This window comes from Microplitis mediator, chromosome 1, assembly GCF_029852145.1.
Source record: "Microplitis mediator isolate UGA2020A chromosome 1, iyMicMedi2.1, whole genome shotgun sequence".
Classification (NCBI taxonomy): Eukaryota; Metazoa; Arthropoda; class Insecta; order Hymenoptera; family Braconidae; genus Microplitis; species Microplitis mediator.
In genome coordinates, this window is record NC_079969.1 from 993,711 (window position 1) to 1,015,400 (window position 21,690).

At 29.3% G+C, this 21,690-nt stretch overlaps 1 protein-coding gene across 5 annotated transcripts in view; it reads left to right on the forward strand.

The window, feature by feature from the left end:
- Window positions 1-21,690, forward strand: part of LOC130668237 (uncharacterized) — an 82,859-nt gene that overhangs the window by 50,806 nt on the left and 10,363 nt on the right. For 3 of the 5 annotated variants that reach the window (XM_057470421.1, XM_057470429.1, XM_057470446.1), the window contains 5 exons: window positions 2,713-2,915; window positions 8,053-8,316; window positions 10,655-11,539; window positions 12,294-12,374; window positions 20,498-20,828. In XM_057470421.1, the coding sequence (XP_057326404.1) occupies window positions 2,713-2,915; window positions 8,053-8,316; window positions 10,655-11,539; window positions 12,294-12,374; window positions 20,498-20,828 (1,764 nt within the window). The remainder of the gene's footprint in view (window positions 1-2,712; window positions 2,916-8,052; window positions 8,317-10,654; window positions 11,540-12,293; window positions 12,375-20,497; window positions 20,829-21,690) is intronic. The other 2 variants (XM_057470438.1, XM_057470454.1) reach the window with 2 other exon arrangements.

Below are 21,690 nucleotides of genomic sequence, written 5' to 3' on the forward strand. Positions count from 1 at the left end.
GGAACTAGGGCACTATATATATTTAGACTGATTCAAAAAAATCGACTAATTTTGCACGCCTCGGAAGCGAAGCGGAGAGGTTGTGCTTTATAACCGACCTGTCAAGGTCACACGATTTCCACTCATTAAAGTGCATATATTTTTTTTCTATTACTCTTGCACATTATGAAAAACACATCAATATAAAGCTGAAACACTAATAAATAATCCTGATACTTTTTTTAATTTGTCTGATATGTATTAATATAAAAAAAAGTTCATTAAAAAAAATTTATCGTGGACGTCCATTAGTCTGTGGTTCAAAAAAACGGCGTGGTACGGATATCTCGAGAACGACTTGACGAAATTACTTAATTTTTTTTTCAAAATTTTCAGAAATAAGCAAAGAAGGTTCCTTTCGAAAATCACTACTGTAGGCCTTCTCGTTTTTTTAAAAATAAATCATTACGGTTAAAACCGGCAATCTTACATGTAAACAAACACACACTGCCGCCATTTTTCATTAGGAATGTTCTCCTTATTTATTTTTTTTTTTACTTTTATTACCGTATATTTACCATGGAAATTTCTATGGGAAAAGAGCGGGATATTCACTTTATTCGAAATTTAACTTTTAAAAAAAAACATAACATGAGCGTTCGAGGCGTGCCCTTTTGGATTTTCCAAATTTTTTTTTTTTCTTCATTATATCGAAAATATTGTTGGAAATGACGAAAAAAAAAATACTGTGAAAGTTTGAGCTCTTAATATTAATATTAACAGCTGCCGCATCGCGATTTTCTATTTCCCGTTTAAATAACATGGGAAAATTTATTTTTTAAGCTTTGGAATTTTGTAGCTCACGGTGGGACCAATACTTTTGAATGTTCAAGCCATATTCTTATGGGAAATTTGACGCTCTACAAAAAAGGTCTCTTATAATTTTTCGATATTTTTATTTTTTCAAAAGTTATTTGAAGTTAAAGTTAGATTGACGATAAATTTTTACATTTTTTAAATTTTTTGACGCAACCGTCAACTTTATCGGAAAATTTTATAGGACATTTTTTGTAGAGCATTTTATTTCCTACAACTTATCTCAGAGATAATTTTCGATATTTCACTTAGGTCGTATGTTATTTGCAATTAACTGAAAATTTTCTTGAATAATCTAAATTTTGTTGCTCAAAATTAATTATATTAAATTTTCAGTTAATTGCGAATAACTTACGACTTTTGAGAAATATCGAAAATTTTCTCTGAGATAAGTTGTGGGAAAGAAAATGCTCTACAAAAAATGTCCTATAAAATTTTCTGATAAAGTTGACGGTTGCGTTAAAAAATTCCAAAAATGTAAAAATTTATCGTCAATCTAACTTTAACTTCAAATAACTTTTGAAAAAATAAAAATATCGAAAAATTATAAGAGACCTTTTTTGTAGAGCGTCAAATTTCCCATAAGAATATGGCTTGAACATTCAAAAGTATTGGTCCCACCGTGAGCTACAAAATTCCAAAGCTAGAAAAATAAATTTTCCCATGTTATTTAAACGGGAAATAGAAAATCGCGATGCGGCAGTTGTTAATATTAATATTAAGAGCTCAAATTTTCACAGTATTTTTTTTCGTCATTTCCAACAATATTTTCAATATAATGAAAAAAAAAAAAAATTAGTCGATTTTTTGGAATCAGTCTAATATATATTATATATCTATATATATGTAGACTATTTATACAGACGTATATTGGTAGGAAATTAAATTCTCTTTCAAATGAGTACCAACAAGCCATATGTATTTTTTAGAAAATATTCATATATATTTATATACATTCAAAATATCAATAAATCCATTTAAAAAAAAAAAAATTAAGTGCCGCTTGTGGGTATTCATTTGAAAGAGAATTTCATTCTTTATCATATAAAAATATGGTGGCTCATATTTCCCCACTTTCCCTTAAATATATGACTCGTATAAAAAAAAAGTTAAAAAAATTAATAATATTTTTCTTGTAAACTAGTACAGACTAAAAGGTTTTATAAGTAAAGAAAAATTAGTGAGTAAAAAAAACTACGGTCACATAAAAATAACATGACAGTAATAAATGTGTACTCTTTTTACACGTTTTATTCGCGGGATGAGATACCAGAATTTAAGTATGGATGACAAGACTAATGCGATAACACCAAAATAATATCACGTACGTGTTTACTACATACGTGAGATCATAAAAATTTTTTTTTGTACAAAAAAATAAATACACGGACCATTTTTTTTTCGCTCAATAATAACTTTAGATTTTTTTTTAATCAAAGATTTGTCATCACTTGTATTGCAAGTTATTATTTTTTGATTAGTGACTTTTTTTTATTGAAGAACTTCGCACACCATGAGATCAAAGAGAGAAAAAATATCAAAGAATATCCTCCTTTATTATCACGATTGTCCGGAGTAAGAAAAAAATTTCCATGATCTAGAAATTTATCAGGCTTAGAATAAAAAAGCTAGAAATATAAATATTTATCTAAACCCAAAGATTTCCTTGAATTTTTTATTTTTTTATTTTTGAAATTTCGGTTATGAGATTTTCAATTTTTTTTTTGGGTATGGGTGAGTTGGGGAGAAAATTTCCTCTGGAATGAGTACCAACATCGATATATTTCGATTAAAATTTCAAAAAGTATGAATTTTCGAATTTCGGAAAACTAAGGAAAATTGGTTGTAAAATTTCAGGTGGATCGAGCGGAGAACGAAGAAATCCAGGGTGGAAGTCTGACAGCGACATCTGCCTTGGCGTCTGGATCCCGGATGGGCGCGGGTCTAGACTCCGGTAGCAGTGCGCCATCTTCAGCCCAACATTCTCAGGCGACATCTCGCGAGGAGGAGGACGATGAGGAAGAAAGTTCCAGTCGTCCTTCCGGTAACAGTGGCTCCAGGTACGCGGGCCTCTGAGTAATTCCTCACTATCACAAGTCACTTTTTTTTTTACCTCAGTCTCAAAATATTTTCTGGCCTCTATACAATCATGCGCAGTAAAAATTACATACCCGGTAAAATTTCCAGGCAATTTTTCTGCGACGGAAATTTTTTGGTAAAGTTGCCGGGGAATTTTACCGCCGCGGTGATTCGCGGTAAAATTACCGGCTATTCGTAAAATTGTGGCGGGAAAATATTTAAAATTGAGGTAAAATTTTTTTGAAATCTAGTTTTTTTTTTATAAATCACTAGTGTCAGCATTTATTAGAATAATTTTGTAAATTTATAAGTTTGTTTGGTGGATGGTTAGAATTATTTTAGTTGTAGGTTTTAATTATAAATAAAAAAAAATTTTTTTTAATTTTCATTGAGGGTCAAGTCGAAGCTAAGTTTCATCTGTACATACAAATATACTACACACTTCTAATTAAAGTTAGATATATGTTATATGTATATACATTAAGTTACAGAACAAAGAAAATTTCGCTCCATAAAACTTTGAATGAAAATTCTGGCTCAAGAATCAAAGATACGAAAAAAATGACTGAGGTCATTTTTATAGGAAATTTAATTATCTACATAAAATATTCTTATAATTTTTCCAAAAAATCCAATACTTAAGCCAGAATTTTCATTTTAATATAAAAAAATATTAATGATTCCCAAAAACACAGTAAAAATTACTTGTCAAACTTCAGCTGTAAATATTAGGAAAACTATTGAAGATACGAGAAAAATTCATATGACCAATTTTGTAGGTAATTAAATTTTGTACAAAAAGTATTCATACCAATTTCCTCGTAAGTGCAATAGTTTAGCTGTAATCACACTTTGAACTTCGACATACAAAATTTCGATATCACGGTAATAATTATCGGACTACAAAACTTGTATTCAAAATTCTGGTTTATCTATCAGAGATACGGCTTACAAGTACTGAAATGTTTTTGTAGAGAATTGAATTCTCTATAAAAAGTATTCCTACCAATTTTCACGTAAGTGCAGTAGTTTTAATAGAATTTAACTTTTAATAATCGATTAATATAATCCCCCAAAAAAATTTATCTTAGTGGCCTATTTTACCCCAGTTTTTTCGAATCTAATTTCCCTGGAAAATTTCAAGCCCAAAAAAACTAGAACGTGCTTTAATATAATTCCCGTAGGCGAAAGTAACAACGTGACTGTTGAAAAAAATGAATAGACTCAAAGAACACTCGCATATTTTAAGAAACTCTTGTATTCTGAAAAGCTAGACATTTCTTTTCTTTATTTACCCATTTCCGTTTTTTAACTCCAACTCTGACTCACGAAAACTTTGACCCGCGGTTTCGTCTTTGTCAGTCGCGATGGCATCACTTTTTTCCTCTCATATTTCAAGGGGTTGTCTACTTTTTTTTTTTTTCAAAATGCGTCTCATTTTGCCCCACCCCAAATTTCAAAATTACGTCATTTCATTTTCAAATTAATTTCTGCGAATTTTTTCATCCACAGAAAACTGTGAATTTTCGGGTAAATTGCAAAGCGAAATTTTTCAAGGCCACTCCTAACCTCTTAAAGGAAAATGAGGGTCTAGAGTATAAGACACGGAGGTGAAATGTAAAATGGGGGTAGTTTAGAGGGCAATAAATTGATTGAGACATGAAAGAACCCAATGGGGTTTAAATTGTAGCCGGGTAGAAAAGTATTTTAAGAGAATTATTGAGCCGTAAAATTACGAGTGATTTTTTCTGTTGGCCCAAAATGGCTGTCCTTTGATAAAATCATTAGATTAAAGTTTAAGTTCTAGGGTCTAATGTCCTGGGACAGCAGGACTAGTTATTAATTGAGGCGATTTGTCCAAAGATAACTTCCGATTAAGATTTTTTATCTGTTGGGAAAATTTAAGAAAAAATTCATGAGCGACTTAACCTCTAAACTTTTTTTTTTCCCGGGTAATTTTAAATTGACTGTAAAAAAATCTTCATAATTTTCGAAATAAAAATAAATTGGCAATTTATTGCGTCAATAAAATTAAAAAAAAGTGGTAATAATGGACAATGATGCTCGTTAATATGCAAATCAATTGAAAAAAAAAAAAAAAGTCTAGTCAATAAAGTCCATTAACTTTTTCAGCAAACAAAATCATAAATAACATTTCCACTGGTGGGTTTTATTTTTTTATCACAACCCACTATTATTATTATTATACATGTTTTTGTGATATCGACCTAGACATCCTTTGACTATTTCGCCGCCTACTTTCATTCCCAGACATTCGTTTTGAAACCCTCGACACGTAGAATTATGTATTTACTTTGGGATTATTCCCTTTTAGAGAGAAAATTCGGTACTACGTAATAAGCAGATGCTCGAATTTTCGGCTGTTGTGTTGTAAAATCTACCGAAATTCAACTCTGATTATAACTTTACCTAGACTTTACTTTAACACATAAACAAACTTTACTAAGAATTTATTTGCTTTTAAAGTTCTAACCAAATAATGCGTTAAATAAATTCATTACACGGAGAAAAAAGTATAGTAAAAATTACAATACTATAGTAAAATTTACTAACAGCTATGAAAAAATAAATTCTGTATTGTAATTATTACTAAATGTTTAGTAGAATTTACTAGTTAGTAATAATTACATAATAAGATATTAAAAATTACTATACGCAATGTATTTTTTGCTAAGACGATTATATTTTTTACTATTTGTATAGTAAATTTTACTATCAAGTACTATTAATAAATACAAATTTAAGAAAGTTAATTTTCTAATACAATATAGGATTTGTTACTATACAAAATATTAAAAATTACTATACGCAATGTATTTTTTGCTAACACGATTATATTTTTTTACTATCTGTATAGTAAATTCTACTATGTATAGATAAAATTAAAAGTTGGTGGGGATAGCATATACAAAGATGTATTACAAGTTCTGAAACTTTTATTCAAAGGACACATCGGGCCGTCAGACATTGGAAAGAACTCGCACGCAGGAGATCAGGGTTCGAATCTCGGTTGAATCAAGTGATTTTTTAAAAAACAAAAATCCACACCAACACCAATACAGATGACAGAAATAATAATAATAATAATCAATAATAATAAAAAGTTGAAAAACTATTAAAAATTTAATATAATTTTTTTCCATTCTAATACAGTAAAATTTACTAAACGGGATAGTAAAATTTACTAAACGACTTGTAAAATATGCTAATTTGTTTATGAATTTTTCATATAAATCATAAGCGTATCAAGATTACTATCCAAATTTAGTAATTATCCTCATATTTTTTAGTAAGATTTACTATATTTTTTTCTCCGTGTATATTGAGGAAAATTTTACTTATTGCGGTTTCGAACAAAACTGCGAGTGATAGCGAAATTGTAGAGACAGGGGCCTGATTGACCCCCGGAGTATTTTAAAAAAAATTTTCAAAAAATGATCCTATAAAATTTTTTGGTGGCTGATAGTTTTCTGGAAAAGTCAGAAAATACTAAAATTTACTGTGAATTCAAATAACTTTTGAAAAATTAAATTTATCGAAAAATGATAAGAGACCTTTTTTGTAGAGCGTTCAATTTCCGATAAATAATGTCTATAAACTTTTTCAATTCACTGATTCGCTGACTGATAAAATTCCGAAATTAAAAAAATCTTTTCCCCGTTTTTCAAGAGGGAAATCGAAGGTTTGTTGAGTGCTTTAGTTAATAGAATAATAATGATGATAATGAATGGTATGATGAACTGGAGTAACAAAGGGCTTATTGTTTTTTTGAAAAACAATTTTTTTTTTTTTTTTATTAGAGAAATTTATTATGTAGGCAAATTGGAACTTCTTGAGCTTTAATTAAAATATCTTTCAAACGGCTACGGTTACGGCTAATTTCAATCAGATGTTTTTTGTAGGAAATTTAATTTCCTACAAAAAAGTATTCGGTTAATTTTTCTATAAAATCGAAAATTAAAAAGTTACAGGGATTCAAAGCTTAGAGAATTTTTTTTTCCTCAATGAAATTTTTCGTTGACTTTTGAAATCAAAATAACTTCGAAACTATCGCACTTACAAAAATTATTAATGAATACTTTTTTATAGGAAATTTAATTTCCTATAAAAAAGTATTCTTTAAAAATTGTCGAAAAATCAATAGTTTAGAAGTTATAGCTCTAAATAGATAGGGACTTTAAATAATCGTCTGAAAAATTTTCATACAAGTCAGTATTTAAAATAACTAATTGGTACTTTTTATTGTAATCATAATTTTATAAAATATATATATAATATATATATCAAATTTTTTTATGTTTGATAGTTTTTCCGGAAAAGTAAAAAAAATACTGAAATTCTAAGTGAATTCAACTTTGACTTCAAATAACTTTTGAAAAATTGAATTTATCGAAAAATGATAAGAGACATTTTTTGTAGAGCGTTCAATTTCCAACAAAAATGTCTATAAGCTTTTTAAATTCACTGATTCGCTGACTGATAAAATTCCAAAATTTAAAAATCTTTTCCCCGTTTTTCAAGAGAGAAATCGAAAATTGCGCCGAAACTGTTGTTAATATCATTATTAAGAGCTCAAACCCTAACAGTATTATTTTTTCGTCATCTCGAACAATATCCATATATATAAAGTCTAATATATATAAAGAAAAATAATAATTAAAAATGTAAAGCAATTTTACACTCCATCTCCTCGCTCAATATTGAATTTAACCCTCTAGTTACTTACCCGGGTATATCGATATGCTTCCACCCACACACATATATATCTATATATATATATATTTATCAGGTATTGAACGTTAATCCTCCTAGGACGATCTCACAACACGATAATTGAATTAGTCCATCAAATAAACGATTACGGATTGACTGAAAGCCGATCGGAAATGGCTTTCGATCACAAGCATAAATATATCTAACCTTAAAAGCACCAGCATCACTCAATGACACACTTCCAGCATAGCGTAACACTTTTGCCGTATAGTAAAAAAAGCCCAATCTAAAGTTAAGACTCCCGAGATAAGAAAAAAATAAAACAGACGGACACGTAAGATAGAGAGAACAAAGCACGTTGCAAATTCGACGGGTTGTCTTCAGGTCATCAGGAATCCACCAGCGATCTGGTCTAATAAGACGACCGTCATTGAGGAAATCAATCTCCAACGGTCACGATTACGATTCTAATTCAAATTCATTGGATTCAAATTCAAATTCAAATTCAAATTCAAATTCGATCGAGAGCGCAGACCCTCTGCCGATTCCGGAGAACCCGAGAAGACAACGTAGCTCACGTGGGTCCCAGAAATGGAGCAATGTAAGGGCTGTGGTGGCACTTTATTCCTCACTACGGAAGATCAAGAGGTGACCTGACGAAGAAATTTCGCATAATATATTATAATTATTGTCTATGACTATTAGAGTGTCTCAAAAAATCGGCTTTTTTTTTCTTGAAGAACATTGAAAAATCGACAGAGTATCTCTAGACAAAGACCCTGTTAAAATATGAGACCTTAATATTAATATTTAAAGCTGGCGATTCACGATTTTATATTTTCCATTTAAATAACATGGGAAAAAAAAATTTTAATTTTGGAATTTTATACCTCGGCGATGGCTTATTGAACAGATAAGTTCAGGATATATTTTTGTAGGGAATTGAACGCTCTACAAAAAAAGTCTCTTATCATTTTTTGATAAATCCATCTGTTCAAAAGTTATTGGAGCTCGAAGTCAAGTTAGAGTAAATTTCGAGATCTTTTTACTTTTCCGGCGAAACTATCGGACTTATCATAAAATGTCATGAGATCTTTTTTGTAGACAATTTTATTTCCTACAAATTATCATTAATAAATTTTTTTCAAATTCTGCATTTTTTTCTAGTTGTCTCCATTTTAATGCCAAGCTCTTAAAATCGATCAGAACACTACTTTTTTAGGAGCTTGGCATTAAAATGGAAATAACTAGAAAAAAATGCAGAATTTGAAAAAAATTTATCAATGATAATTTGTAGGAAATAAAATTGTCTACAAAAAAGATCTCACGACATTTTATGATAAGTCCGATAGTTTCGCCGGAAAAGTAAAAAGATCTCGAAATTTACTCTAACTTGACTTCGAGCTCCAATAACTTTTGAACAGATGGATTTATCAAAAAATGATAAGAGACTTTTTTTGTAGAGCGTTCGATTCCCTACAAAAATATATCCTGAACTTATCTGTTCAATAAGCCATCGCCGAGGTATAAAATTCCAAAATTAAAATTTTTTTTTCCCATGTTATTTAAATGGAAAATATAAAATCGTGAATCGCCACCTTTAAATATTAATATTAAGGTCTCATATTTTAACAGGGTCTTTGTCTAGAGATACTCTGTCGATTTTTCAATGTTCTTCAAGAAAAAAAAAAAGCCGATTTTTTGAGACACTCTAATGACTATAATATTGATGTCTGTTTGAATCGTTTTCGGAAAATAAAGTCTCTGCATGCGTTAATATTTCATTAGATGCCTGCTCTATGGGCGACTACTTGAGCATTTGTAGTTAATAGTTGATAGAGTAGACTCTTTATCTATCTCTCTTTAGATATTGTCTGTAATAACTGATTACAAAAATAGAATTTAGTTTTACTTGTAGATGGATGGGATGGAAATTAATTTAAATGAATTTTGGGGTGACTGCAATCTCTTGTAAATTTCTGTCGCACTAAATCTCTCTCTCTTTCGTCCGTCTGTATTTTAAATTTTCTTATTTTTACTCTATACTCGGGTATGTTGTTTTCATATTTTTAACTATGGTTCAAAATATAAATATTGATACTTAAAAAATTTCGATTTGTGTATTTCAAAAAATTAACATACCCTGGTAACATCTACTGAAACGAAAAATAAAATACTTGATATAAATATACAGAAAAAAAAAATAAAAAATAATATTTTTGGTGAAATCAAAATTTTTGTATAAATTAAAAATTTTTTAAAACGTCTATTTATTTCTAAATAAGCACAAAAAACTGTCTCTGTCTTTCAACCGTCTGTCTGTATTGTCTCTAAAATCTAAATTGTCTACTGACTGTACTTATTGATAAAATGAAGTGGTCGTTATTTTGAAAATTCTGTAATTTCCAATTTCCTGCCTCGATAAATTTTTTTTCCAATCCGAATTCCGCATGATTTAATGCCCTCTCAAAATTTGCGGCTTGAGTTAACAAAAATTTACTAGACTTCATAGAAATCCAAAACTCCAAAATCAAAATTTTTAATTTTTTATTATTTTAAGGTTACAAAATTTTTTTTGCTCAAAACAAATATGAGAACCATCCTAGTGACAAAATTTCCTTTAAAACGAGTACCCACAACCGTATATTCAAAAATCAAATTTTTTTTTCCATTCCGCGAATTAATTCGCGGTTTTTTTAACAAAAATTTTCGTGATCCAAATATACTGATGTGGGTAATCAAACTAACGGAAATTTTCTCACGAGTCCACTTCCGTCTCAAAAAAAATTTTTCAAAAATTCTAAATTTCAAAAAATCAAAAAAATTAATTTTTTCAAAATTTTCAAATTTTAATCTTTTACCTCTAGCTCTCAAATAACGACTACTAGCTCCCCCAACAAATCCACAATTTCTGTACATATAAATTTTCAAAAAATAAAAAAAAAATTCCTTACACTAAACCAGAACCTAAACGTTATTTTTACAGAACAAAAAGTAACCAGCGATGGATGAAACTCCGCACAACAGTCCAACTTTCATCAGCAATCCAAACAATTCAAAAAAAGCCGCCATTAAAACGTGAAGATTCATTTCTCAAGCGTTTTTCCACCCGACAAATCCCCGAGAGCCAGGAAACCCTCGACGCTGGAGAAAATGACGGGGACCCAGCGAACAAAGATTCGAATCGCGGTAAGCGTCCGCGTAAGCCGCAGCGACCCCCGCGGACGGTAGTGAATCCCGACGAAAATTTTTACTACTACTGGCTGATGTTGTTATCAAGTTGTGTTCTCTACAATCTTTGGACGCTAATTGTCCGTCAAAGTCTTCCGGAATTGCAAGAACTTTCACCATGGGCATGGAAATCGTGCGATTGGTTTACGGATGTAATATTTTATCTAGACCTCGGAATCCAATTTCGAACGGGGTATTTAGAGCAGGGTCTGATGGTTTACAACAGCCGTAAATTGGCCGGTCATTATATGAAATCAAAGTCATTTATTTTAGATTTGCTGACAATTGTACCTCTAGATTTATTACAATTTCAATTTGGTGACAATCCGATGCTACGATTCCCGCGTTTTTTTAAATTATATCGTGTTTATAATTATTATTATATGGTCGAGTCGAGAACTGTGTATCCGAATTTGTGGCGTGTGTTAAATTTAATTCACATTTTATTAATTTTGGCCCATTGGTTTGGATGCTTCTATTATTTATTGAGCGAAGCTGAAGATTTTCAAGGCGACTGGGTTTATCCATATCGACCTGGCGAATATGCGACACTCACCAGAAAATACTTGGGCTCGCTGTACTGGTCAACTTTGACGCTTACTACCATCGGTGATTTGCCGACACCCGAAACCAACGCCGAGTAAGTTTTTACACTTTTTTTTTTGGCTTGAACTTTGCATTAAATACTTGAGTTATTTATCAAGTTTTTGTGTGCGGGTTTTTTTGTGAAAACTAGTAGTGGATTTTTTTTTTTGGCAAAATGAGTGTGAGTGTCTTGTAGACGACGAAATTTCTGATAAAATGAGTACCCACAACCTGATATTTTGATAAATTCAAAATTTCCAAAATTTGTAATTGAAAATAAAAAATTTTTTTGAGAAATTTAAATATATTGATGCGGGTACTCATGCTTGAGCAAATTTTTTTTTTGAATCCGATGGTACCTTTTTATTTTATGGCTCACGAAAAAAATTTTTGATAATTCAGAAAAAAAAATTTTGAAACGAATTTTTGAAAAAAAAAACTGAAATTTGAAAAGTAGACAAAGTTCCCTCTGGAACGAGTACCCACAACCATACATTTGAAAATTCAAATTTTTCAACCAACCCGCGAATTAGAATCCGCGGTTTTCGAGTAAAAAATTTTGTGACTCAAATATATCGATGTGGGTGCTCAAACTAACGGAAATAATCTCACAAATTTAATGTTACCGTTATTTTTTTACTTTACCCAAGCCACCGGAAGTAACAACTAAAATAATGAATACAAAAGCACAAAAGCTTGATAAATAAAAGAAAAAAAAATATAGCTTAAGTATTTATTAAAAACAAGTGTCTGAAGTAAAGAAAAAAAACCAACTCGAGCGGACAAAAAAATAATTATTGTGTTGGCAGAGTCATACCGGGCGGAAATCCCCGGAGCCTCGCTCGTCGCGGTCGACTGTCCCGGCTACTGCAGTTCAAGCATAACGGAGGGTATTTGTATCGTTTTTAAAATGAAATTATTAAATTAAAGTTTTATTCCCCAATATTTACAATTAATTAATAATCATTAATTTAAAAATAATGTTTACGATTTTTTAAAAAAATGACAAAACCTCCCGGAGTTTCTTTCCGTGCTGCGCACTGTATTCATGGTCAATTTAAAATTCTTTTCATTTCCGATACTCGGTAAATAATTTTATTTTGCATCCATACATTTTTTTTTTTCATAATAATTACACTGTTGGATAATTTTAGCTTCGAAAACGTGCTTGTAAAAAATTGTCGAGTGTAAATAGGTCGAGTGTAAGGTGACGAAGGTTTGTTGAGTGTTTTAGTTAATAAGAAGAATAATGATAATAATGAATGGTATGATGAACTGGAGTAACAAAGAGTTTATTGTTTTTTTGAAAAACAATTTTCTTTTTTTCTTTTTATTAGAGAAATTTATTATTTAGGAAAATTGGAACTTCTTGAGCTTTAATTAAAATATCTTCCAAACGACTAGGGTTACGGCTAATTTCAGTCAGATATTTTTTGTAGGAAATTAAATTTCCTACAAAAAAGTATTCGGTTAATTTTTCTATAAAATCGAAAATTAAAAAGTTACAGGGATTCAAAGCTTAGAGAATTTTTTTTTCCTCAATGAAATTTTTCGTTGACTTTTGAAATCAAAATAACTTCGAAACTATCGCACTTACAAAAAAAATTAATGAATACTTTTTTATAGGAAATTTAATTTTCTACAAAAAAGTATTCTTTAAAAATTGTCGAAAAATCAATAGTTTAGAAGTTATAGCTCTCAATAGATAGGGACTCTAAATAATCATCTGAAAAATTTTCATACAAGTCAGTATTTAAAATAACTAATAGGTACTTGTTATTGTAATTATAATTTTTTAAAATATATATATCACATATATTACATATATATAAAAAAAAAATATTAGTAGAAAAGTTTAATAATGAGAATAACTGGGGACAAAAACTGGAAGATAATGTAGTGGAAAAAAATTAATTCGCCAGTAGGAAAACACTCACCAGATATATAAAAGTTTTATTTTTTTCTATTATTGTACCGCGATAATATAAGAACATATTTAACGACCAGCCAATGTCATATTTTTTTTAACAATAAAATGTTAAATAATAGTAGAGATAAATAACAACATAAATTGCAAACGATAGAAATTTATTCGAGTTTGAAAATATATGAGATAAAAAAAAATTATTATGAATAAATAATTTGCATAAATATTCTAATTAATTAATTCATTAATTTATTTTAATTAAAGTGATTATTATTTTGGGGTAATTTCGCGGTATTTCATGCGGTTTAAATTGCATTAGGAGTAAAACCATTAACATATAAAATTAATTTATTTGCCGGCTCGTTACAACTCGTTCAAATAAATTTAATTTGATGGCAAAGAATTAAAAAAAATTAAGTGCAGGAAAAAAAAATTCAACCACAAATTGTTGGCAGCTATTCAGTTCGATAAAAAAAAATAGCAGACGAATGTGGGAAATAATGAGGAAAAAAAAAAAGTAATGGAAAGTTTGAATTGCGGGTGATTAAAAAGTAAATTTATTCGGAATATAATTGACAAGTTTAATTTTTTTTTTGGAATTAATTTTTTGTGATATCGAGAGTAATAGTCGTGAAGACAATGAAATTTCCTTTGAAACGAGTACCCACAACCCCATTTTAAAAATAAAAATTTTTTGACCAAAATCCGCGAATTAAAATCCGCGGTTTTTTTAGAAAAATCTTAGTGGCTTAAATATATTGATGTGGGTACTCAAACTACCGGAAATTCTCTCCCGAATTCACTGATATGATCATTTTTCAATTTAACCTAACCCACCGGAAGTAACAGCCTCAATAATCCAAAACTCGTAAAAAATAATTTATTCATAACAAAAAAAAACGAATCCACTTTCAAACTCAAACTTTTGCCCATAATCACCCTGCCCCTGTCTACTCCAGCAACTTTTTCCCCATTAAAAAGCAAAAAACCCAACTAACAATCTATTCCACTTTAACATACCTCTGAAACTAAAAATTAGTAATTCAAATCGGCTCGTTATTTTCAATATCCCAATGGAAGTTAACAACAAGACAACAAAATCCCACCACAAAACTCGTAAACTCGATTTCCCTAAACTTCTCCTTTTTCTCTTAAAAAATAATATATTAAAGCACAAGACTTTTAAGCCATAGTTCCATTGAGAGATAGAATTAAAGTTACCCGCAATGCAGAACGTTATTTCTTTCTCTGGTTCTGGTTCTGGTTCTGGTTCTCAGTCTGGGTTTTAGTCTAGGTCGAATAAAATAAAATTCATGACCTGTTTTCCTTCTGTTTATCCCAATATATATACATATATATATATATATTTGTCGAGTAGAATTGAGTTGAGAGAAACATCGAAAATCCGTAGCAGGCATTTTCATTGATCCGTTAACGACAATGGCGTCACCACAATAAAATGTGATTGATTGTCGTCATCGAATACTTAAACTAGTACCACTCGCAAATACAAATAGTCGTACTACAAGTATTAGTACTAATAGTGGTACTAGATCTAGATCTATAGCTAAAGCATCAGTACAATAATTATTGTTGAGTCTACTCTAGAGCTCTAGGACCCTGGAGAGAATATCTCAAGTTAACAATTGTCATAGTCATGGTATGGCGTGTTGTGGTCGTGGTGAATCAGCTTTTACTGATGCACTGATAGATGTCATTAACATCTGTCATGCTAGAAATTATAGGGACCGAGTGACCAAACTGATGACTCAGGTCACGAGTTCGTAACCTAATCCTCGAAATTAGAGTGTGTTTGTTTTATTACTGGGTTTGTTGACTTGCAATAACCTGTGTCTACACAATTTTGACAACTCATTTTTTTTACTTACTGATCTTGGAGAAAATTAAATTACCTTTCTGATGACCCTAATATTATAATTACCATAAAAATTCAACATTTCAACAAAATAAATTCAGCTGATAACTATTTCCAAAATATTGAAATTTTTCCAAATTGTTCTTTTGGCTGTAGCTCAAAAACTATCGATCCTATCAACTTTGTTGTGGTTAACAATCTTGTAGCTTATGAAATTCCCTTTCCAACGACCTCCTCAAATGTCTAATTAGTTAAGGTATAAACCGAGATATCACTAATCAAAGTAAATCCAAAAGTTCTAATTATTAATATATAAATAATGAAGTTCTGTTCCAAACATTTCTATTGTCTATATCTCAAAAACTATCAGTCCTATGGACTTTTTTGTGCTTATGAATCTTGTAGCTTATGAAATTTCCTTTCCAATGACCACCTCAAATGTCTAATTATCTTAAAAACGAACCGAGATATCACTCATCAAAGAAAATCCAAAAGTTCTAATTATTAATATATAAATAATGAAGTTCTGTTCCAAACATTTCTATTGACTATATCTCAAAAACTATCAGTCCTATGGACTTTTTTGTCCTTTTCAATCTTGTAGCTTATGAAATTCCCTTTCCAATGACCACCTCAAATGTTTAATTATCTTAAAAACGAACCGAGATATCACTCATCAAAGAAAATCCAAAAGTTCTAATTATTAATATATAAATAATGAAGTTCTGTTCCAAACATTTCTATTGTCTATATCTCAAAAACTATCAGTCCTATGGACTTTTTTGTGCTTATGAATCTTGTAGCTTATGAAATTTCCTTTCCAATGACCACCTCAAATGTTTAATTATCTTTAAAACGAACCGAGATATCATTGATCAAAGTAAATTCAAAAGTTCTAATTATTAATATATAAATAATGAAGTTCTGTTCCAAACATTTCTATTGACTATATCTCAAAAACTATCAATCCTACGGACTTTTTCACCCTTGCCAATCTTATAGCAAATTAAATTTCCGTTTCAATGGACACCCATAACGCCCAATTATCTTGGAAGGTCGCCCAGGTATCCATGAGAGCGGGGGCGAGCCGATGAAAAAAATGATGGTCCAGAAATCACACGCGCAATTTTCCAAAAAAATATCAGTTATCAAATTTCGTATCAAAAAAATTAATTAAAAATCAAAATTCTCAATGGAGGTTTTAAAATTTTAAATAAAAATATCTTGAGTTACTTTAGTTATTTTTTGTCAGATTTATGACTGATAATTTTTCATTTTCCCTTATAAATTTTCCTCCATTGTCCCATGCCCACTTTACCTCCTACACTTTTAAACTTTTCAATTTTTCCCTTGCCCTCTTTCTCAAGTTATTATCCGTCTATTTATTTTTATGGGTGGGAGTATTTTTTAGGAATTATTTAGAGAGGTGAAAACAGGATAAAGTTATACATTTTAAGCTCGTTCGAGTGTTATATTTATTTGGGTGCTTGAGTCGCTCGTAAAAGAAATAAAAATAAAAGTACGTAAGAATGGTTCCGTAAACGCTGGCAAACACGAACTATATAAATATGAAGGAGACTGGGGAAAAATAACCCGCCATTTTTTAAAAGAATAAAAATTGTTTTTTAAATTTTAATCAAAATTTGTTTCCGACTTTTAAAATCAAAATATCTTTCAAACTATCACAGTTACAAAAATTATAAAAGAATCCTTTTTTACAGGAAATTAAATTCTCTATAAAAAAGTATTCTGTAAATTTTTCCTAAAAATTGAAAATTTAAAAGCTACAGTGATTTAAAGATTGAAAATTTTTTTGATAATATTGATCAAAATTTTTTTTCGACTTTTAAAATCAAAATATCTTTCAAACTATCACAGTTACAAAAATTTTGAAAGAATCTTTTTTTACAGGAAATTAAATTCTCTATAAAAAAGTATTCTGTAAATTTTTTCTAAAAATTGAAAATTTAAAAGCTACAGTGATTTAAAGTTTGAAAATTTTTTTGATAATATTGATCAAAATTTTTTTTCGACTTTGAAAATCAAAATATCTTTCAAACTATCACAGTTACAAAAATTTTGAAAGAATCCTTTTTTACAGGAAATTAAATTTTCTATAAAAAATTATTCAGTAAATTTTTCCTAAAAATTAAAAATTTAAAAGCTACAGTGATTTAAAGTTTGAAATTTTTTTGATAATATTGATCAAAATTTTTTTTCGACTTTTAAAATCAAAATATCTTTCAAACTATCACAGTTACAAAAATTTTGAAAGAATCCTTTTTTACAGGAAATTGAATTCTCTATAAAAAAGTATTCTGTAAATTTTTTCTAAAAATTGAAAATTTAAAAGCTACAGTGATTTAAAGTTTGAAAATTTTTTTGATAATATTGATCAAAATTTTTTTTCGACTTTGAAAATCAAAATATCTTTCAAACTATCACAGTTACAAAAATTTTGAAAGAATCCTTTTTTACAGGAAATTAAATTCTCTATAAAAAAGTATTCTGTAAATTTTTTCTAAAAATTGAAAATTTAAAAGCTACAGTGATTTAAAGTTTGAAATTTTTTTGATAATATTGATCAAAATTTTTTTTCGACTTTTAAAATCAAAATATCTTTCAAACTATCACAGTTACAAAAATTTTGAAAGAATCCTTTTTTACAGGAAATTAAATTCTCTATAAAAAAGTATTCTGTAAATTTTTTCTAAAAATTGAAAATTTAAAAGCTACAGTGATTTAAAGTTTGAAAATTTTTTTGATAATATTGATCAAAATTTTTTTTCGACTTTGAAAATCAAAATATCTTTCAAACTATCACAGTTACAAAAATTTTGAAAGAATCCTTTTTTACAGGAAATTAAATTCTCTATAAAAAAGTATTCTGTAAATTTTTTCTAAAAATTGAAAATTTAAAAGCTACAGTGATTTAAAGTTTGAAAATTTTTTTGATAATATTGATCAAAATTTTTTTTCGACTTTGAAAATCAAAATATCTTTCAAACTATCACAGTTACAAAAATTTTGAAAGAATCCTTTTTTACAGGAAATTAAATTTTCTATAAAAAATTATTCAGTAAATTTTTCCTAAAAATTAAAAATTTAAAAGCTACAGTGATTTAAAGTTTGAAATTTTTTTGATAATATTGATCAAAATTTTTTTTCGACTTTTAAAATCAAAATATCTTCGAAACTATGACAGATATGAAAATTTTTAAAGAACACTTTTTTATAGGAAATTTAATTTCCCACAAAAAAGTTCTCCTTAAAAATTGTCATAAAACCAGTAGTTCAAAAGTTATAGCCGTAAATAAATAGAAACCAAAAAAAAATCCCCTTTATTTTACCTCCCGCAGTTTTCCCGATTTTTTCTAAAATAATTTCGATAGAATTTTGTCATCAAAAACTTCTGTCTCACTTTTCCTACTCTCCCCTAAATAAATATATACATGTACATGTGTATATAAATTATAATCGTGATCGTGTCAACGTGATAGAGATTATCCAGCAGGGGATCTAGTCTCCGTAATTAATACGTTCCAATAGATTCCGAGCGTTTCCACTCACTTGTTTTATATATCCCGGATAATTAATTTATTCATTAACATCCTCAATCTTCTTAATACTTACACATTAAATTTTATCAATTACATTAATAAATAAAAATATAACAGTATAAATTATTTTAGATCAAAAGTAAGTTAAAACTTTTCCTGAAACTTGCCAACTAAAAGTCTCATATATAAAAAAAAAAGTTCAAGTAGAGGGTGAGGATAAGGATAAGAGGATGATACTGCCAAGTGATGTAAAATATAATTTTAAAAGTCATTAGAGAAGCGAATCCACTCTCACTTGGGGATCGGGGATTACTTATTTGATGCCATAAAATTTGCGGGGATAGCAAATAAATTTATTAAAATTTATCAAAGGAAAAATATTATTCTGATTTATCATAGCATCAATATTGAGCTTGATTATTTTTTTTATTAAAATGGATGACGTTTTTTTGATTGCAGAGTTTACTTTTTATTAATTGCGGTAATTAGTTCATTTGACTGATTGATTTTTCGAGGAAAAATTAATTTTTGAGGAATGGGTCATTGATTTGAGATATTGAGGAGATGCTGAGTGGAATGAGTGGTCACAAGCCTGTGTTTGGATAATTTTTTTTTTTCAAAAAAAAAAAAAAAAATTTTGGTTTTTGACTTTTATTTGGATTGAGCGTGTGATTTTGAGAAGAATGAGTACCAACAACCCTATAGTCAGTAGAAAATTTTAGTCACAAATTTGAAAAATAAAATTTTTGAAAATTTACTGTATAGAGAAATTAAAAAAATTGTGCCCATAAGTTTCGAATATTAAAATTAAGATAAAATATTTGCAAGTAATTACCCCGGTTAATTTGTTATTTAAAAGTAAATTTGAATAAAAATCAATTTACATATTGATATGAGTATAAATGATTATCGATCGCATACACGCTCGAAATCGAATTTACTAAAGAGAATGAATATCCTCAGGCATTTCAATCTCTCTCCCTGTCTCTCTGAATTTTTTATCTCTCTCATCACTCACTATCACTCTACACTCGCTTCATACCAATTTCCATTACACTAATCCGAAAAAAAACTACAATAGTTATTTTATCATTTTATCTTCAATAATAATCTAGCATTACAAGTTACTTACTGACAATAGTGACTTTACACTCGACTAAATTTTTACAAGCCAACAATTCACTAAATTGATACTTCAAAAATCTATAGATTACTCTGTCCTCTTTTTGTCACTCTAACTCACAAACTATTGGAGTTACGTCAAATTACAAAGAGACCTTTTTTACAGAAAATTAAATTCCCTACAAAAAAGGTCCTCTTCATATTTGCTCTAACTCTAATAGTTTTCGTTAGAACCACTTGGAAAAAATCTTAGAATTTTCAAATTCGAATCCCAAGGAACGCGGATCGAATCCCGTCCATGTTTTTTAAAAACAAAAATTTTTTTTTTCAATCAAGACCATGAATACCGTGTATTAGGACGTAACCTTAAAAAAATGATGTATAAAAAAAATTAAATGGAGAGAGGCTCCGGCGGGGCTGCTCGTAGTTAACTTCGCCAACTAAATCATTGACTGATCTGTTTTTTTTTTTTTTTTTTTTTTTTTTCCTCTGTTTCCGTTTGACGGGATTGTAACACACGGAATGCAGATATGTGTTTACAATAGTGAGCTACCTCATCGGAGTATTTATTTTTGCGACAATTGTTGGACAAGTTGGCAACGTAATAACCAACAGAAATGCTAATAGACTTGAATTTGAGAGACTTTTGGACGGCGCTAAGACATATATGCGACATCACAAGGTACCCGGTGGCATGAAAAGAAGGGTCTTGAGGTGGTATGACTACAGCTGGTCAAGGGGAAGAATTCAAGGTGGGGGTGACATTAATACTGCGCTTGGATTACTGCCCGATAAGCTAAAGACTGAACTTGCACTTCATGTTAATCTTTCTGTTCTTAAGAAAGTTACTATTTTTCAGGTATGATATCATTGTTATTTTTATTTTTATTATTAATCAAAATTAATTGCTGAATTAATTTTTTACATTTTTGGATAATTTTGGAGCTCAAAATAAAATAACTCATAAACTATTGAGTTTTTGGAAAATTTCAAAGAATACTTTTTTGTAGAAAATTTAATTTCCTATAAGTTTTGTTTTGAATGTTTTTCGAAATTTTCAAAATTTCAGTCGGAAAATTGAATTGAAGGATTAAATATAAGGAGTGTAAAATTTTTGTAGAACTTGGATTCGAAATTTTGACTAAACTATTGGAGATATCAAAAAAGTGAAAGGGAGTAATTTTGTAGGAAATTAAATTTCCTACAAAAAAGGTCTCTGGTAATTTTTTCGTAACTTTGATAGTTTGGTCATAATTTTAAATTTTTACAAAATAATCTTATGACCATTTTGCCTCACCCTTTTTTTTCATTACCGAGTTGAAAAAATATATTTTTCACGAATCATAAATATATATAAATGTATACGTAAGTAATAAAAAAAAAATTGACGAAAAATGAAAAAACGTGACTGGCATCTGCTTTCAAAAAAAAAAATAAATAAAAAAAAAATAATCATCTGTATTCCAAAGGTATCTGATGGGTTCAAATGAATGAAGCAGAAGGCGTAGGTGTGAATGTAGCGGACAGGGTGGGGGTGGAAGAGAAACTCGTTGGTTTGGATCTCGGTTTAGGGGTGAGTTGGTCGCGGGTGGGGGTATGAGAGGGGCACTAGAAAATTGGAGGTTGAAGGGGTTTCCGAAGGGGTTGAGTTGAAGTGAAACGAGTTTCGAAGGAATGACATGAAAAGCCTCATTGCTTGCTATCGATTCACTTCCGTTTCC